This window comes from Ixodes scapularis, unplaced genomic scaffold (assembly GCF_016920785.2).
Source record: "Ixodes scapularis isolate PalLabHiFi unplaced genomic scaffold, ASM1692078v2 PGA_scaffold47__10_contigs__length_4178495, whole genome shotgun sequence".
NCBI classification, from domain to species: domain Eukaryota; kingdom Metazoa; phylum Arthropoda; class Arachnida; order Ixodida; family Ixodidae; genus Ixodes; species Ixodes scapularis.
Window position 1 is genome coordinate 1,397,673 of NW_024609876.1, and position 20,727 is coordinate 1,418,399.

General features: G+C 51.7%; 2 protein-coding genes and 1 long non-coding RNA gene across 3 annotated transcripts; 2 read left to right on the top strand and 1 right to left on the bottom strand.

Moving 5' to 3' along the window:
* Positions 1–256: 256 nt before the first annotated feature.
* LOC121837543 lies at positions 257–3,349 on the bottom strand. Its single transcript, XM_042293156.1, has one exon. The coding sequence runs from the start codon at positions 3,347–3,349 to the stop codon at positions 506–508; it is 2,844 nt and encodes a 947-aa protein (XP_042149090.1). The 3' UTR covers positions 257–505.
* A 4,082-nt stretch (positions 3,350–7,431) lies between these two features.
* Positions 7,432–8,037, top strand: LOC120849030. Its single transcript, XM_040221120.3, has one exon. The coding sequence runs from the start codon at positions 7,432–7,434 to the stop codon at positions 8,035–8,037; it is 606 nt and encodes a 201-aa protein (XP_040077054.2).
* Positions 8,038–14,384: 6,347 nt separating this feature from the next.
* On the top strand, positions 14,385–15,603 carry LOC121837531. The gene is made up of 2 exons (XR_006078179.1): positions 14,385–14,922; positions 15,118–15,603. It is a non-coding gene; the product is annotated as an uncharacterized LOC121837531 (long non-coding RNA).
* The last annotated feature ends 5,124 nt before the right edge of the window (positions 15,604–20,727 follow it).

Here is a 20,727-nt window from a genome sequence, read left to right on the forward strand (position 1 = left end):
TCATCTCACAACAATACGAAAGTTCAACTTGGCATCGGGGAGTGTGAATGTATCCACATGAACTCCACACCGCCGCTTCTCCAGCATTTAAAATTTTTCTTCAAAAAGTCCCCCCTAACGACAACAACACGAAGGTTAAACTTGGCATCGGGGAGTGTGAATGTATCCACATGAACTCCACACCACCGCTTCTCCAGCATTTAAAATTTTTCTTCAAAAAGTCCCCCCTAACGACAAGAACACGAAGGTTAAACTTGGCATCGGGGAGTGTGAATGTATCCACATGAACTCCACACCGCCGCTTCTCCAGCATTTAAAATTTTTCTTCAAAAAGTCCCCCCTAACGACAACAACACGAAGGTTAAACTTGGCATCGGGGAGTGTGAATGCATTTACACGAAGTCCACGTCGGTGCTTCTCCAACATGCGAATTTATAAAGCAGGACGACGTATTTTTGGCGTTTATCTGCTCTCAGGGGCCGATTTTTTTTGACGTGATGATTTTTTATCTCTTTCGGATTCGTAAGAGAACGTATTCCAGAGGCACGCCATAAGGCTCGATGCCGGGAGCCACGAAAATCTTGCGGTTCGGAATCTCGTCGATCGACCGCGCAATCGCCGCCCACGAATCCGTGGTAAAGCCGAGATAGGTCGCCGCCACCTCGGCCGAAGTGAAAACGTTCATGTCGACCAAATCTCTGGCGGTAACCGTCTGGCATTCGCGAAGTGGGTTCGTCCCCATCCGAGCCGGCGCTTCCAGGATCCATGGGTTTGGTGCGATATAGTCGTTGCCCTTTTCTAGGTGAACGTCGAACAATTTCAGAGCAAAGGCGGAAAAGGTTTCCAGGTTTCCCATGGCCATTTCGCAAATAACGTCGCGAATCGTGGCCGGCCTCAGGGCAGATTCCCTCTCTACGTGAAAATCAAACTCGAGCTTGGAGTACCGGCCATTGCTCCTTCTCGACAAGCTCCACTCGTCGTCGCGCGAGTCGTACGTCAGGCGTAGACTATTGGTCTTGTAAGGCACGTACGTCTCGACCAAGCTATGCACACCGTCAGAGTTTCCGCGAGACATTTCCACCGCGATCGCAAACAGTCCCTGAGCCAGTCTTTCCGTCAGGACGGCACTACCCTTTGGTCTACCCTCCCCCGGGGAGAGCACGGAACGCTTGCGTCGTGGTCTCTCTTCTTCCTCTCCTTCTTCTTCTTCGTTGGAAAACACTTCCGTACAAGTCACCTTACCCTTGCTGTGAAATAAGAAATCCATAAACTCGTCGTCCCTCAAGTTTAGATTCGTGTAATCGCTGCCGGACAGGAGCTCGGCTTCTTCTCTCGTAAAGTAGTTTCTGGCAAAGCGACCCAGGTAGGGCTCCACGTGCGGCAGCATCTCGAACCTGAGTCCCACCTCGACGACGGAGCGTAGACGCGCGATGGCGGTCCAGACGACGCGAGCAGCGTTCAAGGCGTCCGCTCGCGGCACCTCAAACTCGATTACGCTCAACCAGTCGGGGTAATCGGACGACGACCGGAAGGAGTACTTCAATTTTGAAAAAGTGACCTTCTTGTCTATATTTCTACTCTTGTAATAAAACGTTTGAACGTACACCTGTAAACACTTTTCTTTGAGCCAGTCGAGACGGTCCAAAGAGGCCTGGAACGCGTCGTAATCTTTTGCGCGTAAGACAGCCGCCATATTGTGACCGAGTGTGTCGACCGGTAAGAGGTGTCTAAGGAAATACACGTAGCGCGGAGGAAGTATCTGGTCGACCGCGGTCATCAACTCTTCGCGCGATTCGGGACACAGACCCACTCGCGTCGGACCCAACACTTGGACGATCACGCGGTCTGGACGCAAAAAGCCATAGTAGGTGGACATTGCACCGTGCGGGTTCCTGACGAAGGCAAACCACTCTGCTCGCGACCACGCGCGTGGATCCATTCCCCAGAACGTGCCTGTAAAGGCCACGTAAAACCGGCTGTAACGCATCCACTCGTCGTAGCGCGACGGTTTCTCGGGGTCACCCAAGGCGTAAGCACTGATCACCGCGTCGACGGCGGTCGCCCAAAAGTGTCGATTGACTTTTGCGTGCGTGTCGACGCCGTATTTCGTCAGGGTGGGTACCAGTCTCGCTATCACAAACTCGTAAAAGCTCATTAGGCGAACCGGGGTCGCAATATTTCGAATGTCGGCCGATCGCACGTCCCTCGATTTCTCGAATATATCTCTAAATACCGTACGGACACAGGAGCGCAGCAGTTTGTTTGGGCGGAAAGCGTGGTCGGCCTTCCTATTTGTTTCTGGAACGTAGGGCCAGGTGGACGCGGCCACCTTCTCCTCCAGACTAGACTCGGTGAATAGAGCGTCCACACTCAGTTCAGACACCACGTAGTCCTGGGATCTGTCGTTATCGGAAGACGCGAACCAGTTTAGGTCGTGCAGTTTGACGGCGACGCGCTGGTCGCTCAGTTCGGTGTACACGAGAATGTTGGAGTTGTCGCCTCCTCCGGGTTCCGCGTACATTAGGAATCTGTAGCAGAGGCGCAAGAGATTACCCACAAAGCCGCCCTTGTGATTGCATCGGTAGGTGGACTCGTACAGGGTGGCCATCTCGGCGCCAGTAACCTTGAACCAGGTTTGAATGTCGATTATGCGACCCTTGTGTTGAAGCCACGACGAGAAGGTAAAAGGAACCGTGAGAAATGGAGCGTCCAGCGTGATTTCCTCGTCCCGGGTCGCCACGTACATGGGGTACCAGAGCAATGGGGGCCCCCTCGTTAAGCGTATTCTATCGCCGTCGCGCACCTCGCCGTCCTTGAAGGTGAAGACGGTACCCGTCACGCAGAAGGTCGGCACTTCGAGCGAGTCGAAGTAGCAAGCCCACGGAGTCGCGGCTACCGAGGTGCCCTTGCAGTTAGGGCTGTAAACCACGTGAACGGCCGAAGGAGTTACGGCGTTCACTAGAAATAGCGCTAGGATCCAATCGTTTGGGGGGACTGGCGTTCCCGTAAATATTCTGAGCAAGAGAGTAAAGAAGTATACTTGGTAATGTGACTGAGGGAACCTTTCAAATACGGGGTTCTTGGCTGCCAGCTCCTGATATCGCGACCACTCTCTCATTGGAATCGACGGCACGTCGTACAGGATACGCCTGACCGCCGGCATAGAGCGGGCCTCCGTCCATTTCGTCTGATCACCGACCGTCTTGGCGACGTATTCGCTTACGTACGGTATGGCAAACGGCCGCCCCATAAAGAACTTTTCGAAAATCTTTTGCCTAACTTTAGCCTGGTCGGCGGCGAAGTCGCGCTTATCGTCGTATACCTGCCCCTGCCATATGGCTCCATCCATGTTCGCCTATTTAAAAAAAATGAAGCCCGTATTTTTTAAATACGCGACAAACTTTGCCGTCAAACTCTCGCTCGTCGGAGCGATTGCCAATCGCGTGAAAAAGTTGAAAACGACTGTCAGGAGCTCGTTCCCCATGAAGCGGATCGTCGAGGAACTGCCAGAACTCAAACGACTCGGCATAACCAAGCTGGAGGACGTGTTGCATAGCGCCAGCGACTTGCGAATCACCACAAAGACCGGCACGAGCGTGGTGAACGCTTCCTCGTTCTTTAGAGCGTTACGCAACGGAGACGTCTCCAAACTCAAAAAGATGCTTGGAGCGACCGACGGAGTGCTCGACGAGACGCTACTTTCCAAGCTGGCCAAACAGAATAAGACGGCAATCTTGTCCTCGGTGCACCAGGCGGCGGACTCTGTGGACGACACGCTCCGCACCCTGGCCAAGCAATCGGACAAGCTAAAAGACGCAGAAATTGTTGGGTCGCTCAACAAGGCGGGCTCCAAGGTGGACGCGTCCGTCCTCAAGAAGGCGGGCGTCAGCGACGAGGTTGTAGAGCAGTTAAAGTCCATCGAAAAAACGATCGCAAAGGGTGGGACGAAATTCAAGAGCAGGCTCTTTCTAAAATTGACCAACGTCGGACTGGTGCTCACGGCCGTAGGAGTGCCACTCGGTCTCGTTCTAAACACTCTCAAGGATGCCAACACGGGTTGTCTGCAGTACACAAAGTTTAGCGACGGCACCGTGGGCGTTTGCAGGGCCCTCGAGTACACGCTCGTGCCGCTGCGCGAAAACACCTTCACAGACAGAGCGCCTATCAAGCCGTGTCAGTCTGTGCCGCTGCCCACCTTCGACGACGCCGACGCCGCCGACCGACCATCAAAGTCGACTCCCATGCCGAATCACCCCGGTTGCTCCGTGTTGTGCGACGACAAGTACCTGGTCCCCGACTCTACCGAGAGTCTCAGGCGCGATATGGGTTTAGACGACAGGGACGCGCTCGTGGCTTTCAATTCGCTTAAAATCAACCCGAACGTCACGTACAAGTGCAACAGCCCCTCCATCGCCGACATTGCCGGTGACATTGTCCTGGACGTTGCGCAAGACGTGGGGAAGTTTGGAAAAAGCGTATTAGGGGTCTTACCAACCGTGCTTAAAATAGGACTGGGGTTCGGAGCCGTATTTGGCATCATCGTGTTTATCGTTAAAGCCAAAGAAGCGTACGATTCATCGAGAGGACGACGACGACATTAGCGAGCGGTAAAGCTTTGTGCCGGCCAGCGCAGCCGCGGCCGGCACTCCGATCGCCTTGATCCAACGAATAGTCGACTGCCCCACGCGAGCGTCTCCTTCCCTGACAAAGTCTTGCGCGCTGGCCATGGACTCGTAGAGAAGACGCTCGAGGATTCTCTCGAGGTCGCTCGGCAGACGATCTTCTGCAACGACGGTGGCTGAGTTCAAGACTTCACCCATCAGACTTCCCTCGGTGACCGGCTCGTCTTTCCCCGTGATCGCTTCGCCGCGGCTGTTTACTTGTAGGGCGCTCAGATATTCGGCGACGTATCCTATAAACTCGTCCGTCTCCGAAATGTCGTTGCGAGGCAGCGGCACGTAATTTTCCGGATACACCTCCACCGGGTAGCTGGTCGTCGCAACGTCGGCGTTAGTCAGGTTAAACTTGTCGTTCTCGATGGCCTGGTCTACCATCTCAAACAGCTCGTCCATTGTGGTGGGCATGTTATTGAAGCCCCTCGGATCTATGGCGTCGTAGATTGCGCCCGCCATGCCGAGAACAAACATGACGACGGTGGCCACCGCGTTGGCCGTAGACGCGGCCGTGGCCACCGTCTTGGCGATGCCGAGGGCCATGCCCTGAGCCAATCTGACGAGTATGGTGGTGCCGACCCAGGCTCCAATTTTCTTTGCGCCATACTTTGTGGCAATCTTTTGGATTACCGCTCGGCTCGCGGCGGTCGTCATCTTGGACGCTACGTACTTGCTGATCTTTACGACGAGCCGCTTGACTCTGACCCTGGCCATGTCAAAGGCCACGTCACCCGCAACGGAAATGGGTACTGCCGTGTAAGGTACGCTCATTGCGCGTTCAAACTCCTCTTCCCACCTTTTCTGAAACATTGTACGTTTTGGTATCAAAAAAACATGAATCTTTACACGGCGGTCACAGCGGGAAATACCGCCAAGGGGTTTTTGCCGCACGGTGTCGTAGATGCGGTGGCCGACGACGACTACGGTCGGGACATATTTGTGAAGCTTTTGAAGAAGCACGTATCGGAGAGATCTCCCAACGTCTTCAAGATCATGTGTCAGGTCGGCGTAGTGCTGGCTCTGAGCACCGTCACCTACTTTGCCATCAACGACCTGATAAGCGAGATCAGAAAGACGTCTTCAAAGGACGACGGTCGGCACGAGGAATATAAAGAATAAAAAAAATGTACGAGATTGAACGCAAAGGGGGGTTGACCGTAGTGTTGAACATTGCCACCACGATTGTCTTTGGAGTGTCGTCCTACTTTGCGCTACAACGCGTGATGAATGCACAATGGGAAAAGAAGAAACAAGCGCATGTGAATACAAAGAAGTCGGAATCATAAAAAAAAACTATAATCACAATGCCCGATTGGAACAAGTTGCGCGACTCGTCCGCCTTTCACGTGTTCTGCAAAGTCGGGACGGCAGTCCTATTATCCACGCTCGCCATTTACGCCATCAGCGACGCCGTTGCGCACTCTCACGTGCTATTTACAAAAATCGGTGACGATGTCGATGCGTCGCGAAGAAAAGGAAGCGATACTTAGACGCTCGAGGGAAGAATTGGTCGCACAAATCGTTTCCAACGAACAGTTGACGGTCTATGAACGAGCCGAATTGATTGACGCTCTGTACGCAAAAATAAAGAGGGGGCGAGGTTCCAGTATTAAAAACATAGCATTCAGGGCCGCGATCTTTGCGTCTATACTCACACTCAGTGTGTATTACTTTATCAACAGGCGAGTGTTCGAAGATTTTTGGTACAAATACTTTAAATAAATAAATGGAGATTGTCAAACTGACGGAATGCGTTGGACCGACCGCCGACGACGACGAGGACGTGATACTCGACAAGATGGAGTTTAGTCTCGCGGACAGGAGCACTCGTTACGAACCGCCTACGGTCTGCGTTGCAAAGTCGGACGCGGTGGAAGAAGCGATGAAGCAGGCGACTCCTCATCCTTTTTGGAAAGACGACGCCGTGGAGGTGTTGGAAAGCATTCTCTCCATTCCGTCAAATTATAGCCAAGAGCACGTCGAGAAGGGAATCAAGGCCTTTCACAAATTCCTACTCCAGTTCACCGAATACAAGATGGGGCACGCGGGTATAGCACACTGGCTCTCTACGACAGAGTGTTTGGTTGACAGGTTTCGCGGAGGCCTCTTCACCTTTCGCGACGCCTTCTACAGCATGATCCCCGCGGTCATGTACAGGTGCATGAATATGGACGAGAGCGTGAACCAACTGCAAAGACTCCGTACGTTTTCCGGCCGAGGCAACGTGGTGATTGACGCGAGGCTCTACCCCTTTGACAACGTGTACGAGACCACCGGGGTCGCCTACGTATCCGAAGACGATTTAGACTCTCGGTGGGCCACGCGAATCAGCACGTGTAGAATCCCGTGGACGGACCAAGAAGACAATCTTTCTTGCGAAGACGCAATCTGCTCACCTAAGTACGACCCCAAGTTTTGCAGGAAGTCTCTGGTGCGTGTCGAAAGAGCATCGGATCCCTTGTCTATTATAAAATAAATGGACAAAGACATTTTTGGCCCCATTCAAATTTCTACGGCGCGACTCGCAGACTGCGTCAATGCGCCAGAGACTAGAATAGAACACGCGTCGGCGTTTCTCAACAACCAGGACGACTACGATGACGATCTCTTGTGCGGAGGCGACAACTTTCGGGCATGCGAAGGGAGAACGGTTGAGGCCGCGTGCGCAAAGTCCTCCGCGTCCCGACGCGACGCGACCGAGGGCGATTCCCAGATAAAGATTTTGAACAACTCTTCTCTGATTGACATGTTGACGGAAATGTTGAAGGTGGACACAAACTACGACGAGGAGGTTGTCAACGTGGCGCGAAGCTCTCTCATCACCTGTTTGGAAAAGATGTACAGGGAAAAGTACTCCTTTATGGGCATGGTCTCGGTCCTGTCGACCTGCGAAGGTCTGGTGGACAGACTCAGGGTGAAGACCATGGTCAGGGACGTATTCTTTAGTCTCCTATCTCAGGTGATATACAGGGCCATGAACATGGACCCCACTGTGGAAGGTTGTCGTCGCATGCGGACTTACAGCTGTAGGGGGAACGTTGTCATAGACACGCGCCTGTATCCCTACGACAACATCACCGAAACCACCGGCGTGGCGTACGTGTCGGAGGACGACCTCGATTCCAGGTTCGCAAACAGGGTCGCCGTGATTTACGCCGGCAAATACGCGAGCGATTACAAGCCCGTTCTAATAAACACCTGCCTCAAGAAAATTAAAGAGTTCAAGGTCGCAAACAAAAGCGGCGTCTCCAACCTACACAACGCCGACGGCATCGGCGCGAACGAGCACACTGTGAGAAGCATGGCCGAAAAGAGGCGGAGACGGCTCGCGGCCGTAGACATGAACAACACCATTGATTTTTAAAGTCGGTTAAAAAAACCACCCGCGTCCCGTCGTTCGTACCTATTCGACGATGTTCGCCAGAATATTGGATAAAGTCATGACCGACGTGGTCGCCAAAGAAAGCGCGAAGTGCGAATGTTTCATCGACTCCAACGACATCCAGGCCAAGGTGCAGGCCGCCGTCGAAGAGGTCATCGATAAAGTAGTCGTCGACCACGCGGCTGCTTCTGCCGCGGTCGAGAAGAGCGAGTCCTCTGCAAACAAGACTGTGCGTAAACGGGCAAAGGCAAAACCCAAGCCTACAGCTACCGCAGAGTCGTCCACCGCGACTAGTAAGCGCAAGAAAAAGGTGGCGGTAATTACCGCATCCAATAGCCCGGTTACGATCAAGCCATTGGTAGCAGAGAAGAAAAAGACTCGTGCCCCGAAGAAAGCCAAGAAACCGCCAGTCGTGCAAGCGGAGGTGTACTCGCAACCAGTAAACGATGCTGCAGAGTCGATAATAAACACCGTTTGAGACAAACGTCTACACGTCTGTATTTAAAAATAATGGAGGACCCAGTCGCCGGCGTTCATAGACCGCGAACAATGACGTTTCCGCAAGACAAGTATGGTAAAAGCGTTTATTACGTCGCGCACTACTATTCCATACGAAACCCGCTCGAAATGGAAGTTTCCAACAGTCCTTCCTCGATTTTCAGCATGTCCATCAAAGAGGCGGCCTGTATGCTCTGCGACAATTGCACAAAAAAAATATGCGTCTGCGTAGCGGCCATACTATTCACCACGGCGATCACGGCCATCCTCACTTTTTTCAACGTCAGGCATAACATCAACCTAGAACCGTCAATATAGGCTTCGAGGTGGGGGGTATGCCGAGCTGAAACTTGAGAAAAACGTAGTCTCTCCAGTAATCTCGCGACGCGTAGTCGTAGTTGGCCGGATCTCGGCCGGTTTCGTTGAATTCGTCGTACGTTATGGAGCGCAGGGGCATCTTGTATTTTTCGATCGCGGCGAGCATGCGCGGACTCTCGCTCATCGTGCACAGCAGCGACTTTCGTTGGGGGTCGGACAGGTCGTAGTCCTTCCATTCGGGCACGAGGCAGGTCCCGTGACCGGTGGGTGCGCGAGTGCATATCGTGTCCTCGCCAAAGGGTAGGTCGTAGTAGTTGGCCGTTTCGTAGTCTCGCTGCGTGCCGCTCACGCCAAAGCCAGTCAACATCTTTGTGGTCTTTTTGAGGTCTTGGCAAAAGCTACACGGGTCGACCTGAACGAACCAGTCCTCATTGGGGCCCGCGTAATAGTCTTCGGGAATCATGAGCGGTCCCTCTCCCCTGTTTAAGCGCACGGCTAGGGTTCCGCGCTTGGTTTCTATGGTCGTGCGCGACTTTACGTCCTTCGCCGCCCTGACGACGTTGTGCCTGAGGGCCACGCAGTGTGACGCTTCGCCCATAGGATACAGTCGGGTGACGTTGGGGTCGCCGCACCGACATCGCATGTCCCAACCGAGTCCCTCGGCGCTGGCGTGCGGTTGGGCTGCCAAGCCGGAGAAGCACGGATCGGGAAGGCATTGTAGCGGATGTATCGAGCTCGTCAACCGCACGGGATCTTCTTGGCTCTTGCAGTCGCAGACCACTCGCGGACTTCCGTCCGACAGGGCCTCGCGCAGTATGGACGCGTCAACGCCGCCGGCGAGCACTTCCGTCGGATCTATTCGAGTGCGCATCTTTCTGTCGAATAAATGCTTGAAAACGACTCGGTCTTCCAGAGTCCTCACTCCGCAGGCCACCTGGTCTCTGCAGGTCGGCCCGCCGAAAATGTCGGGAAACTTGCAGATGCACGAGGTGGTCAGCCGCCCTCCGTCGTAGGATATCACTTCGTAGCCCGTGAAGGGGTTGCAAAAGCTTACCGCCTTGTTCCTTATTCTGTTTATTACGTGTTCTTTGAGAATTTTCGGCATGCAGTAAACCTCGTCAAAGTCTAATTGGTTTTCGTTCCAATTAAATTCGACTTTACGGAATACGGCCACGTACTGTTCGCCGAGCGTGGAAGAGACGAGCTGCCTTATCGACGTTTTTTCAAACCCAGGCTCCTTTTCGCAGTCTATCAGCGACGTGCCCAGGCGTATGTTTTTCAGCTTGGTCGCGTCCCCCGAGAGGGCCACGGAGCCGTTCGCAAAGGCTTCGTGTAGTTTGCGGGTTTCGTAAATGTCGTCGGCGCTGGCTCGGCTCGCAAACACGTACCGATTACCACTCTGCTGGCGAGTCCGTTTGAAGCCTCTGCTAATCAGGGCCACGGAGGCCACGGCAGTGGCCGCGTTGCCGTACACGTAGTCCATCGTTTATTTTATATAAAGTATTCGTCTTCCGGTATTCCCTTTACAAACTGCAATCGCGCCTCGTGCGTGGCCTCGTCCAAGTTTACGGCCACGTTCCTGGCGTGATTTTCGAACCACAACCAGGGAGTAAGTTCCGGAGCTCTCGTCGGACAGAGGACGCGATCAATACCGTCGTGGAGTCGGGGGGAACAAATTGAGTAGCTGCTCAGGTGGCCCCTGGCCGGTCCCTTGTCGTAAAAGCCAACAAAGGTGCGGTCGCGGTCGGCGTACTTGGTCATCTCGCAGTTTCCGAGCGAGTGGTCGTAGTAGGCGGCCGCCTGCAGTTCGACCGTTTTCTTGCGAGAGCCGCAGTACGGATCGCAGGGGTCTTCGACGCACACGGGCGTTCCACTTCTATTGGCGTGCGGACAAACGTAGTCTGCGTCTTCGTTTCTGAACGCTGGGCCCGGGCACGCCACGTACCCCACCGGACACATGCAGGTGGTTTTACCGACCGCCGACGCGTAGCCGATAGCCACGTGAATCTGGTTGGCCACGACGCTCCTTCCCGGGAAGCAAGCGTCTCTCAGACAATGCGCGTTTAGTCGACTACTAGACCCGCCGAGTCTTCCGGCCACGTAGCCCGGCGGGCAGTTTTTGCACTCGAAGAGCCGAGGGTCGTGGTAGCCCGCTACGTAAGGCTCGCCGGTCTTTGAGTGCACGAAGGTGCCGCCTCGACAGCAAACCACTTTTCCGTCGTCGTCGACCAAATCCGGATATTTGGAGCGGCAGCGCCAAAAGGTGCTTTCGCCCAGCCTGTAACTCGTGAGCTGTCCATAAATTTCGGGGCACCTATTCTTGTCTCTCGCGGACGGCTCCATGTTCTTACCACCTAGGCCGCCCTCTAAGAGCTCGTTCACGTTGGCGCTGGGGACTTGGTTGCTCTCTAGGGTGGTTATTCGCTTGGTCGAACTGTACCTAAACAGTTCGTTTCTAACCCCAGCGCTAAGGTTGGAGCCAAGCAGCGGACAGTAGAGCACTTTGGACAAAGTGTCTGCCGCGTTCACCACGAAATAGGTCATTTTATTAACAGGGAAGATTGGCAATTCCCCTATTCGGCTTTCTCGAAAAAAGGCGTCCTAATCGCAATAACCAGTATCTATAGAGAATTTTTAATCCGAATAGGAGCGGCCCTTTTTTCTTTACTGTAGCTTTGAATTGTCTTCGCTTAAGGATCTGTCGATCGTACTCGTATTCAAATCCGCTTCTCAACAACATATCACAATCACCAACCTTTTAATTAAAATCGGCTCGAAAAAGAGTTTAAATCCACGTCGCACCACTAACGTGTAGTGGTTTCGCGCCAATTATCTTCCCGCTCAAATTGCGCGCCGTCCACACATGACGTGATATTACGTCAGCATATAACACGTGACCTTCTGCTCGCGTATGTAAATAAAGGAGCTCCCGGTTTCGCGCCCATTATCTTAACACGTGACCTTCTGCTCGCGTATGTAAATAAAGGAGCTCCCGGTTTCGCGCCCATTATCTTAACACGTGACCTTCCGCTCGCGTATGCAAACAAAGCGCGCCCAGTATCTTTCCCGCTCAAATTGCGCCACGCGCTCCGCCCACGCATTATGTCATATTACGCGAGCGGCGCTGATTGGTCAGCTGATAACACGTGACCTTCTCATCATGTATATATAAATGAGCTCACAAGACCGGTTCTCTCTCTCTCTCGTCAGACGGCCACCTGCGAGGACGGCGCACGGAGCCGGCGATGCGTGAGTGCACCGTTTTTTTTTTTAATCACAGACTAACAAAATGTAGCTATTGTCGAGGGAACGTTGGACCATGTAGACATAATCGAGGCAACATGTTTTCACACTACATATAGGACGTAGTTTAAGCTTAGGCTAGTAGTAAATGAGCGTGCATTTTCTTTTTTGTCGCCAAGAAAAAAAATGCTTTATTGTCTTGGCGCTAATAAAGAAAAGGCCTAACTAGGGCTCCATTTCTCTTAGCTATATTATGAGGTCTTTCTCTATATTGGATAGCTTTTTCGTGTTGTGAGGGACTTACGGTTTAGCTTTTATCGGCGTAGTTTCATTCGGGTTAGGGCTTAAAGAAACGATTTTTCCTTAGCCTTTATATGTGCGAGTTAAGATGAGGTAGGTAAATGCTCGATGCGATACGATCGGAGGATCTCGAAGTGTGCGTCGTATTTTTTGGTGGGAGGCGTTTTTTTCCTCGGCTAGTCAGTGTAGCGATTTCTTAGGCAGGGGGTTGTTTTTGAAATCAGACTAGCTCTTCGCAACATGGAGAGATCCCGAGATTTGCTATTGCGTAGAAAAAGAGTCCAACTCTATATTTATATATTTAGCTACACGTAAACTATACACTATACACTTTCACTCCATCTACACCTACAAAACGTTTGTATTAGCCAGGCTAGCCAGTCGATCTCGGAGTTTTGGTTTTCCGACTCGATTTTTTGGGTAGCACGAGGGTTCCGCCTAGCGAGGATGTTTGCGCGTCTTTTTATAGGCACGTCGTAGCTGCGTCGATACTTTGCATTAATTGAAAAAGGAATGTGATCCATTCGAAGCCAATTTCTCTGCTCGTTTTTAACTAAACTGGCTTGGAAATTGAAGCACGGTCAGATTGGATCGCAAGTCCGCTCCACACATTGGTCACGTTTACATGGATGCGAATCGGATTCATGTAAAGTCGGCCCTTGATTAACGTATTTGTTTACTCCATCGAAGATAGGCTGTCTAGCATTTTTCTCTCTAGATGAACGCGGTGGTAGGCAGGTAAATGTCTCTCGACGCACTCTGCCAGTGCTCTCCAGCGTACGTCGTAAATCGGGGGTGGGTTAACTGTGTTAGGTAGCTTTCCATGAGGCAGGTGAAAAAAAAATGGGGTTAGCTTCTTCGTACGTTTTTAGTGGGGATGTATTGGAGAGTGCGTCTAACCTCGTATAGGGTCCGCCGCTTTTTGGGATAACTTAGCCCCGGTGTTTTACACGGTTAGTTCCAACCTCTAGCTTGTTACACAAATTAACGCACACCCTACACTCACATCTCCCCACTACATTGGACACTTTATTTTCTTAGTGTTTTTAGCTTAGAGGACACTCTCTCTGACGTAGGACGGTCAATGCATTTAACTGTGTCCCAATAGAGTGATGGAAAAAAGACAATTGCAAGTGTAAGTTTCCGACGCTCGACCGTTGTCATAGCATTATCTTGTTTTTGTCTTTTTCCTTGGTGTCCGTTGCTCTGGAGGGACGCTTTAAAAGGCAAACGACAACCAAAGGACCTTAGAGGATGTGCGCACGGGTTACGAATGACCACGCGTTTCAAAAACGTTGTTTATTTACTACTCTTTTTTTTCTACACACTGACCTAATTGGGGATTTTGCCGCGGCAGGTGAAAACTTTTTTTACTCTGATTTGGACCGTTAGCTGCCGCGGCATTAGGGGGATCTGTCTGTAGGGCTAGCAAACTGATGGTGAGGTAGGAGTAGGGTAGATGGGGAAAATGGTCATCGAATTGCCCGAGTGTACGTCCTACCCAAATGGCTCACTAGCTTAGAGTAGTTAGGGGCTCTGTATAGCTTGCAATTATTTTTGCGAGGCAGCGAACGTACTGCTGGTGAGAGTTGCGTTCCTAGCTATGCTAGGGTGTGTGTCTCACCTCTGGTTAGGAGTAATTTCTACTTGCCATCTACCCGTTTCTCAGCAAACGAGTGATGGTAAATGCACTACCGCCAGGAAGAGATACAAATACCACTAGTTGATTTCATGTTGAATATGCGCATAAAGTTGTCGACAAATGCCACCGGCACGCGCTCTTCTGTACGGGAGGCGATTGTGCATGTCGCATATGTCAGTAGGTTAAAAGTAACTTCTGACAATGACTAGCCCGGGGATACGTGGGACCAGTTTGACACAATGCTGTCGAATTCGTCTCTGCGTTTAACGAGAATACTTTGCTATAGTGATAGGCATATAATGACATGATTTTGACTGGGGATTTTTGTTGAGACTTCAGGTGGTTAAAGGTGTCCGTTCTTAGTTTCAGAGGGTTGGGCATGTCGCACACCTTCTAATGCATTGACCGTCATTTCACGGGCAAACGGGAGCCTGAGCTGTTTTTTGGCGCGTTAGAGAGTGTGGTGTCAGGGTTTCGCCGTTAGTCGGTTAGGTTGTGTGTATCTTTCTGTCCCCCATGTAGAGATGTATTAGCTAATTGACCGCAGTGCCCGAAGCCGTTTCTGTTTTCGACCATTGGCCCTTAATGATGTCTATAGAGAAAATTGTGTGTGCTAGCGTCGACAGGAACGTAGCATGGTCAGGGTGTTGCGGTCATTCCAACACACCAGGGGGTTGGGTGTGTGGTATAAGGTTAGGCTATCTAGACTGTGTCCCGTGTTTTCCGTAGCTGACATTAGGTAGGTAATTGCTACCCCAGAGGCGATTTTGCTCGTTGGGATAAACTCTCGTAAAAGCAGAGCCCCCTTTGAGCATCGCATAAGCGCGTGAGGGACAAAAAAAAACTGGATGTGGATTGGAGTGGAGGTGGTTGGCCAACTTTTAGCTCTTTTTTTTTTACAAAATATACGACACGAAAGCGGTGTATCTCATACTGAAGTTGTTGTTAACCCAGAGGCGATTTTTGCTCGTTGGGATAAACTCTCGTAAAAGCAGAGCCCCCTTTGAGCATCGCATAAGCGCGTGAGGGACAAAAAAAACTGGATGTGGATTGGAGTGGAGGTGGTTGGCAAGCTTTTAGCTCCACGAAAGCGGTGTATCTCATACTGAAGTTTTTGTTAACCCAGAGGCGATTTTTGCTCGTTGGGATAAACTCTCGTAAAAGCAGAGCCCCCTTTGAGCATCGCATAAGCGCGTGAGGGACAAAAAAACTGGATGTGGATTGGAGTGGAGGTGGTTGGCAAGCTTTTAGCTCTTTTTTTACAAAATGTACGACACGAAAGCGGTGTATCTCATACTGAAGTTGTTGTTTAACGACGATTGTGCCCGCTTGTTGGCCATGAATGGCGTGTGCGTCTATCCCGAGACGATATGGAACACGGAGCCCCAACTTTATTGCCTCGAGTGCGGTCACAGTTATACGGACTTGCTGGGCGATTGGGGTAACTTTAAAAAGAAGTTGGCGTCAAAGATTCGAGAACACGATGCGGTCAACTCTGACTGCAGTTATCGAGAAAAGCGAATAAATAAATAAATAATTGATCTTTATTATTTTAAATGTCTTCGTCGTATTCTCCTTGTACCGTTCCTTTAAGTAAATAGGGGTTGACTGGGAAGGTGGGCTTGGGTTGCATCGATTGCACCACGTCTCGACCGACTTGGTCGTTTTCAAAGACTCTTTTAGCCTCTACCGACGTGTCGGAGTAGACGGCGCCATCTGCATAGACTGTAGAAATGGAAGGTTTGTTGCCGAGATTGGATAGGTTAATACTGTTGCCGTCTTCGGACGATGGAAAGTTCTTAACGCTGTCTACTTCGCTGGTCAGAGGAGTTTCCGTGGTGGACGATAAGGGTGGGTCCGGAGTTTTCAATTCTTCAATCGAAGTTGTCGAAATGCTGGGTGGTGGAATAAAGTCTTGTTCCAAGAGAGTCTCTGACATGTTGGATTGTTTGGGTGGTTCTACGGGCCTTTGCTGTTGTCTGGGCGGAGGACGAGGCTTCTTTGCCGGCAGGTACGTATCTTCGTTTTCTTCTCGTACAGACGATATGGGCGTGGGCGGATTAATAAAGTTTTGCCTCAACAGAGCGGGCGTGGGTGACAGGTCCATGTTGTACATGTGATTGAAGGCGCATAGACAGTAGCGCAAATTCGGAAAGGACTTTTTGAGTAGGTCGACGCAAAATTTGCGAGAGAGTTCGGACTCGCCGTACATGACTGGAACGCTCATGCCAGGTACGCTAATGTTGTTGGAGAGAAGATAGAGGGACTGGAGACTTTGACTCTGGATGTTGTTGAGAATATACTCTGCGGTAGTCGAGGGGTTGCTGTAGATGGACAGGGATCGCAGGCGCGTGGCGGTTTTGCATATTTGATTTATGATTTGAATGTATCTGTTGTCGCAGAATCTGGTTTCGCAGTAGACGGTGAGTTCTTGTAGTCGTTCGCCGCCCTTGAGGTGTTTGGTGCATATGCGCGTGAACATGTCTATGGGACACCGCACGTGAAAGGTTTGCAAGTGAGGTAGGAGCGGCGTGTCGCGCTTGAAGATGCACGAGTCGAGATATTTGCAGAGTGGCCCCCCTTCTACGACGGATATCTTGACCTTGAAAAGATTGACGAAGGGCCAGCGGTCTCGCGTGATGATAACTATGTTCGAGTCTTCTTCTACGTCGCCACCAGCGCTATATTCGCGGTGCAACTCGTACGGCGGTATGTCTACGAAGGACGCCGAGGTCCAGGAATTTGCGTCGAGTTCTGGAGTTAGCCAGTATAGGTCGTCAGGGTGAGTGAGGCCAATGTGGGTCGTGTGGTCCGAAATGAGTTTGATTAGGGCGCAGGGCTTTTGAGTACGCGAGTCTAGAATCCTCACGATGTTGTTCCACTCGAAGGCCACGGGCGAGGTGTTTTCGTGTAGCATCGCGTACCAGCTTTCGCTTTGCAGGCTGCCGCAGCGGAGATACTCGAGCGAGGTAAACTTTTGGCTGTATTCGTGTTTTCCAAAGAAGGCGGGCACTGTAAAGTAGCCCATGTCTAGCACGCGGATGCTAGATGCGCACGTGTCTAGGTAGTTTATGTAGACGGGATCGGTGTGGCTACCCGAGATGGCAGGTATGGGGAAGTGGAGCCCCTCGACATGCGCCTCGTTGCACTTGACGACGGCCCAGTTGAAGACTCGGTCGTTGGGTACGTCGAGTACAAAGGTGGCTGCCGACCCAAAGTAGGCTTCCGAAGGACATTCCGAGTTGTACTTTACGTACGAGACGGGCGCGTTTACGTTTCGTATCTCTACTGTGCTCGGGGCCTTGAGATGGCCCACGCGGATGCAGAGTGTGTTGGAGTCGACGGATCCGTCGCCCACCCAGGAGGAGAGGCGAAAGGCCTCGGTCATGGCTCTGCGGACGTAGACGGGCTGGAGCACGCTTTTGGTGATTTTGGCGTCGTCGACCCTGGGCTTGCACTTGTCTACAATTTCGAGGGATGCGAGTCCGTTGTTGCGCGAGGAATTTTTGGTGAGGAGATGGTAGACTAGGTTTTCCAGAAAGTAGTAGAGAACGTTGGACGCGTGGCAAAATGTTCTGTTTTCGTACTCGTTGTTGTCGAGCGTGAGTTGGGCGTGGACGATGCAGTTTCTCAAGACGGGAACGAGCACGTAGAAGAAAAATTGAAAGAGGTCCGTCTTGTAAGTGGTGGACAGTGAAAAGGCCAGGTCGACGCATCTAAAATCGAAGACTACGTCGCCGTCGGGGAGATTTTTTACGAGGCTCTGCTCGAAGGCGTCTTCGAAACCGACAAAGGCGGCCGAGTTTCTGAGCTCGCGAAGGTCACTGTAAATTCGCGAGACAAACTCTCCGTCGACGGCTACGACGGGCGGTTTTTGCTCCCATCGGTCGATGTAGGGCGACAGGATGACGTCGGGTGCCAACATTCGGCGCATCGAGTCTTCTAGGTCGGATTTGAGGAGGCCCGAGGTATCGACCACCCTACACTCGATGTGACGCTTGTCGTACTCTTCTGTTACGAACCAGCTCGGGTAGCCAATGAGCCGCCCGTGCTTGTAGACGTAACCGTCGGCCGTTATGTTACACAGAGAATGGTGCATGTTTGAATATTGCGTCCACATTATTTTCTTTATAAACGAGTTTTCTGAGCTTGTTTGGGTCGCTGGCGAGTATTCTGAGTTTGACGTACGCGAGCCCGTCTAGAATCTCGAGCAGTTGTTCGTCCGTCAATATCTGGGCGTTTTTCTTGGCGTTTTTGCGCTCGCAAAGGTGTCTGTAGGATCGACAGGTTTCCAACAACCTTCGCCTATTTTTGTAATGAACGTAATATAAACTGCAAAGGAATCCGACGCTGGACGCCAGATAGACGATGCTCCAGCGTATGCCACCACCGCTCTCGGCGTTCTTTTTGGGTGGAATATATTGGTGCTTCGAACCCACCCTCTTTATACCGTCCATCGCATATTTTATCTATGGAGAGAATCAGGAGAGTAGTGGGTAACATTCGAAAGGCCTATTTACAGACTCTGGAGCCGGATGCCAACAGTAGTCTACCCTCCCTAGAGGCGTTACTGAAAACGTACGAGTATGCCACTGACGACGGCTGTATATTTTACGACGTTTCGGTAGCGGCACCCCTAGACCCCGTCGTGCACTCTACTCTGGTGTCAACCGATCGCGACCCACCCGACGCGATGGAACAGATTGCGAGCCTGCGCTACTACACTCGCAAAATGTTTAGGATCGTGCTGCACCACACGCTCGTGTTGATATCGTACTGCGACGAGGACATGCGCGTGCCCCCCAAATACGACGAGTACGTGGACGACGCTTGCGGCGTGGATTTTTTCACCGCCATGTTTTGCACCGTGATGTTTTCCTTTGCCCAAGTGGGAATCGGACTGGGTGACGTGGTGGCGCAAAACATCACCTCTCCACTCACCCAAGACTATCTGGACTCTTCGCACAATCGAGAAAAGGCCTGTAAAGATCTGATTCGCAACGTGAAGGACGGGGACCTCAAGCCCGACGAGCGCGAAGGAGACTGTGAAAACGCGATCCAGGTGTTTCGGCAGAGGGCGGCCGGTCGGTCGCGCCTGCAAGTGGACGCCCTCGATCAGGGCAAGCAGATTGTGTACACCCTGTTTAACGGCAAGAGGGTCAAGAACGGCGACTTTACTCCGGTCTACTTTCGTCTCGCGAACGAGGTCGCCGTCGACTTTAGCGGATGCGATGTGGTGGTTGAAAAGTTGTTGGACTGCGCCCTTTTGACGGAGGACGAGCAGTTGGTCTTTGTCATTCCGCAAGAGTACTTTACCAACAACCTGTGTCCTCAGTTTACCCGGTGGGTCTTGAAGAACCTAGACTATATCGATCCACTGGATCACATGTCGTCGCTGTTGGTATTGTGTCGAACAAACAGGCGCATCTATTCTCACCTATACAAGAGTCTAAAGAACGTGTTGGATGCCGATTCGAACAAGGATAACGTTTTATTGGCCTACATTCGTTTGTACATCAACATGCTGACGCGAGACCCAAACAAAATTGCTTCTCTGAATCGATCGTACATTGGCAAGGCGAGAGATCGCCTCTCGGCGGCCTGTTTCGAGAACCCCAAAAAGGTGCTCGTCAAGTCGGCGCTGTGCGAAGAACGCAAGAGGGGCTGGACTTCAACCAACTTTGCATTTGGTCTCGACATTTCGCACGTGGGCGTCTTGCAAAACACCAGCAAGGTCGTCGTCGTGGAGGAGGAAGAAGAGGACGACTTTGAATTTTACGACCCAAAATCTCCGTGACGATATTTGTCCCACCCCTCCTTGCCCATCTACAATCTGGTGTATTCCAGATTCAGAACGTGCTCGCGTACGGGAAATTCCAACACGAGTTCTATGAACCAAAAGTGACAGCGCTTTTGTTTGTACAACAGGTGTTTGCTGTAGAGGAGTTCGTCCGTTTTGCAGCGGCAGTCGTCCGAATCGCAGTAGCCGAGGATCGAGTGTAGTTCGAGGACGGATGCCGTTTCCTGACACTCGGCGTACTCGTTGAGGTCAAATAGGTAACATCGGTCTTGTTCATCGTCTTGCTGCTCTGGGCGGTGCCGTTTACAGGGACAATTTCGAGAAAAGTAGACCCGTTTGTACTCTACGTGTCGAGCCGCGAGAGACTTCATGACCTCGACGAGCTCTTCGATCGGTTTCTGCAGGGGATAATAGGGGTCATCGGCTCCGTCTACCTTGAGATTGTCGAGACAGTAAGTGTAATTGACGTTGGCCATCTTTTGCTTGTGCCGCCAGTAGAAATCGTGAACGACTCGAAAGTATAGCTTGGCGTATTCGGCCTCGTTTCTGACAAAATCGTCGAGCGATACGTGCGCAGCGTACTCTTTGACGGACTGGCTAAAGTCCATCTCGGCGCAGTTTAAGTGACGGCTCGTGTCGGCGAGAGCTTCCTCCGCTTGCTCGGCTACGTTTCGAATTTCAAAGGCGTTCAGGTCTTGGAGGAGAGACACCACGTTTTCCAAGTCTCGGAAGCTTTTGCGGGGGTTGGCTCCGCACAGGTCCTTGAAGGCCTCGACCAGACGATGCCCCTTGATCCACGACTTTACCTCGCATAGGATTTCGAAACACCGATTCGCGTAATCAAACATGTGATTTAATTCTCTCCTCTGTC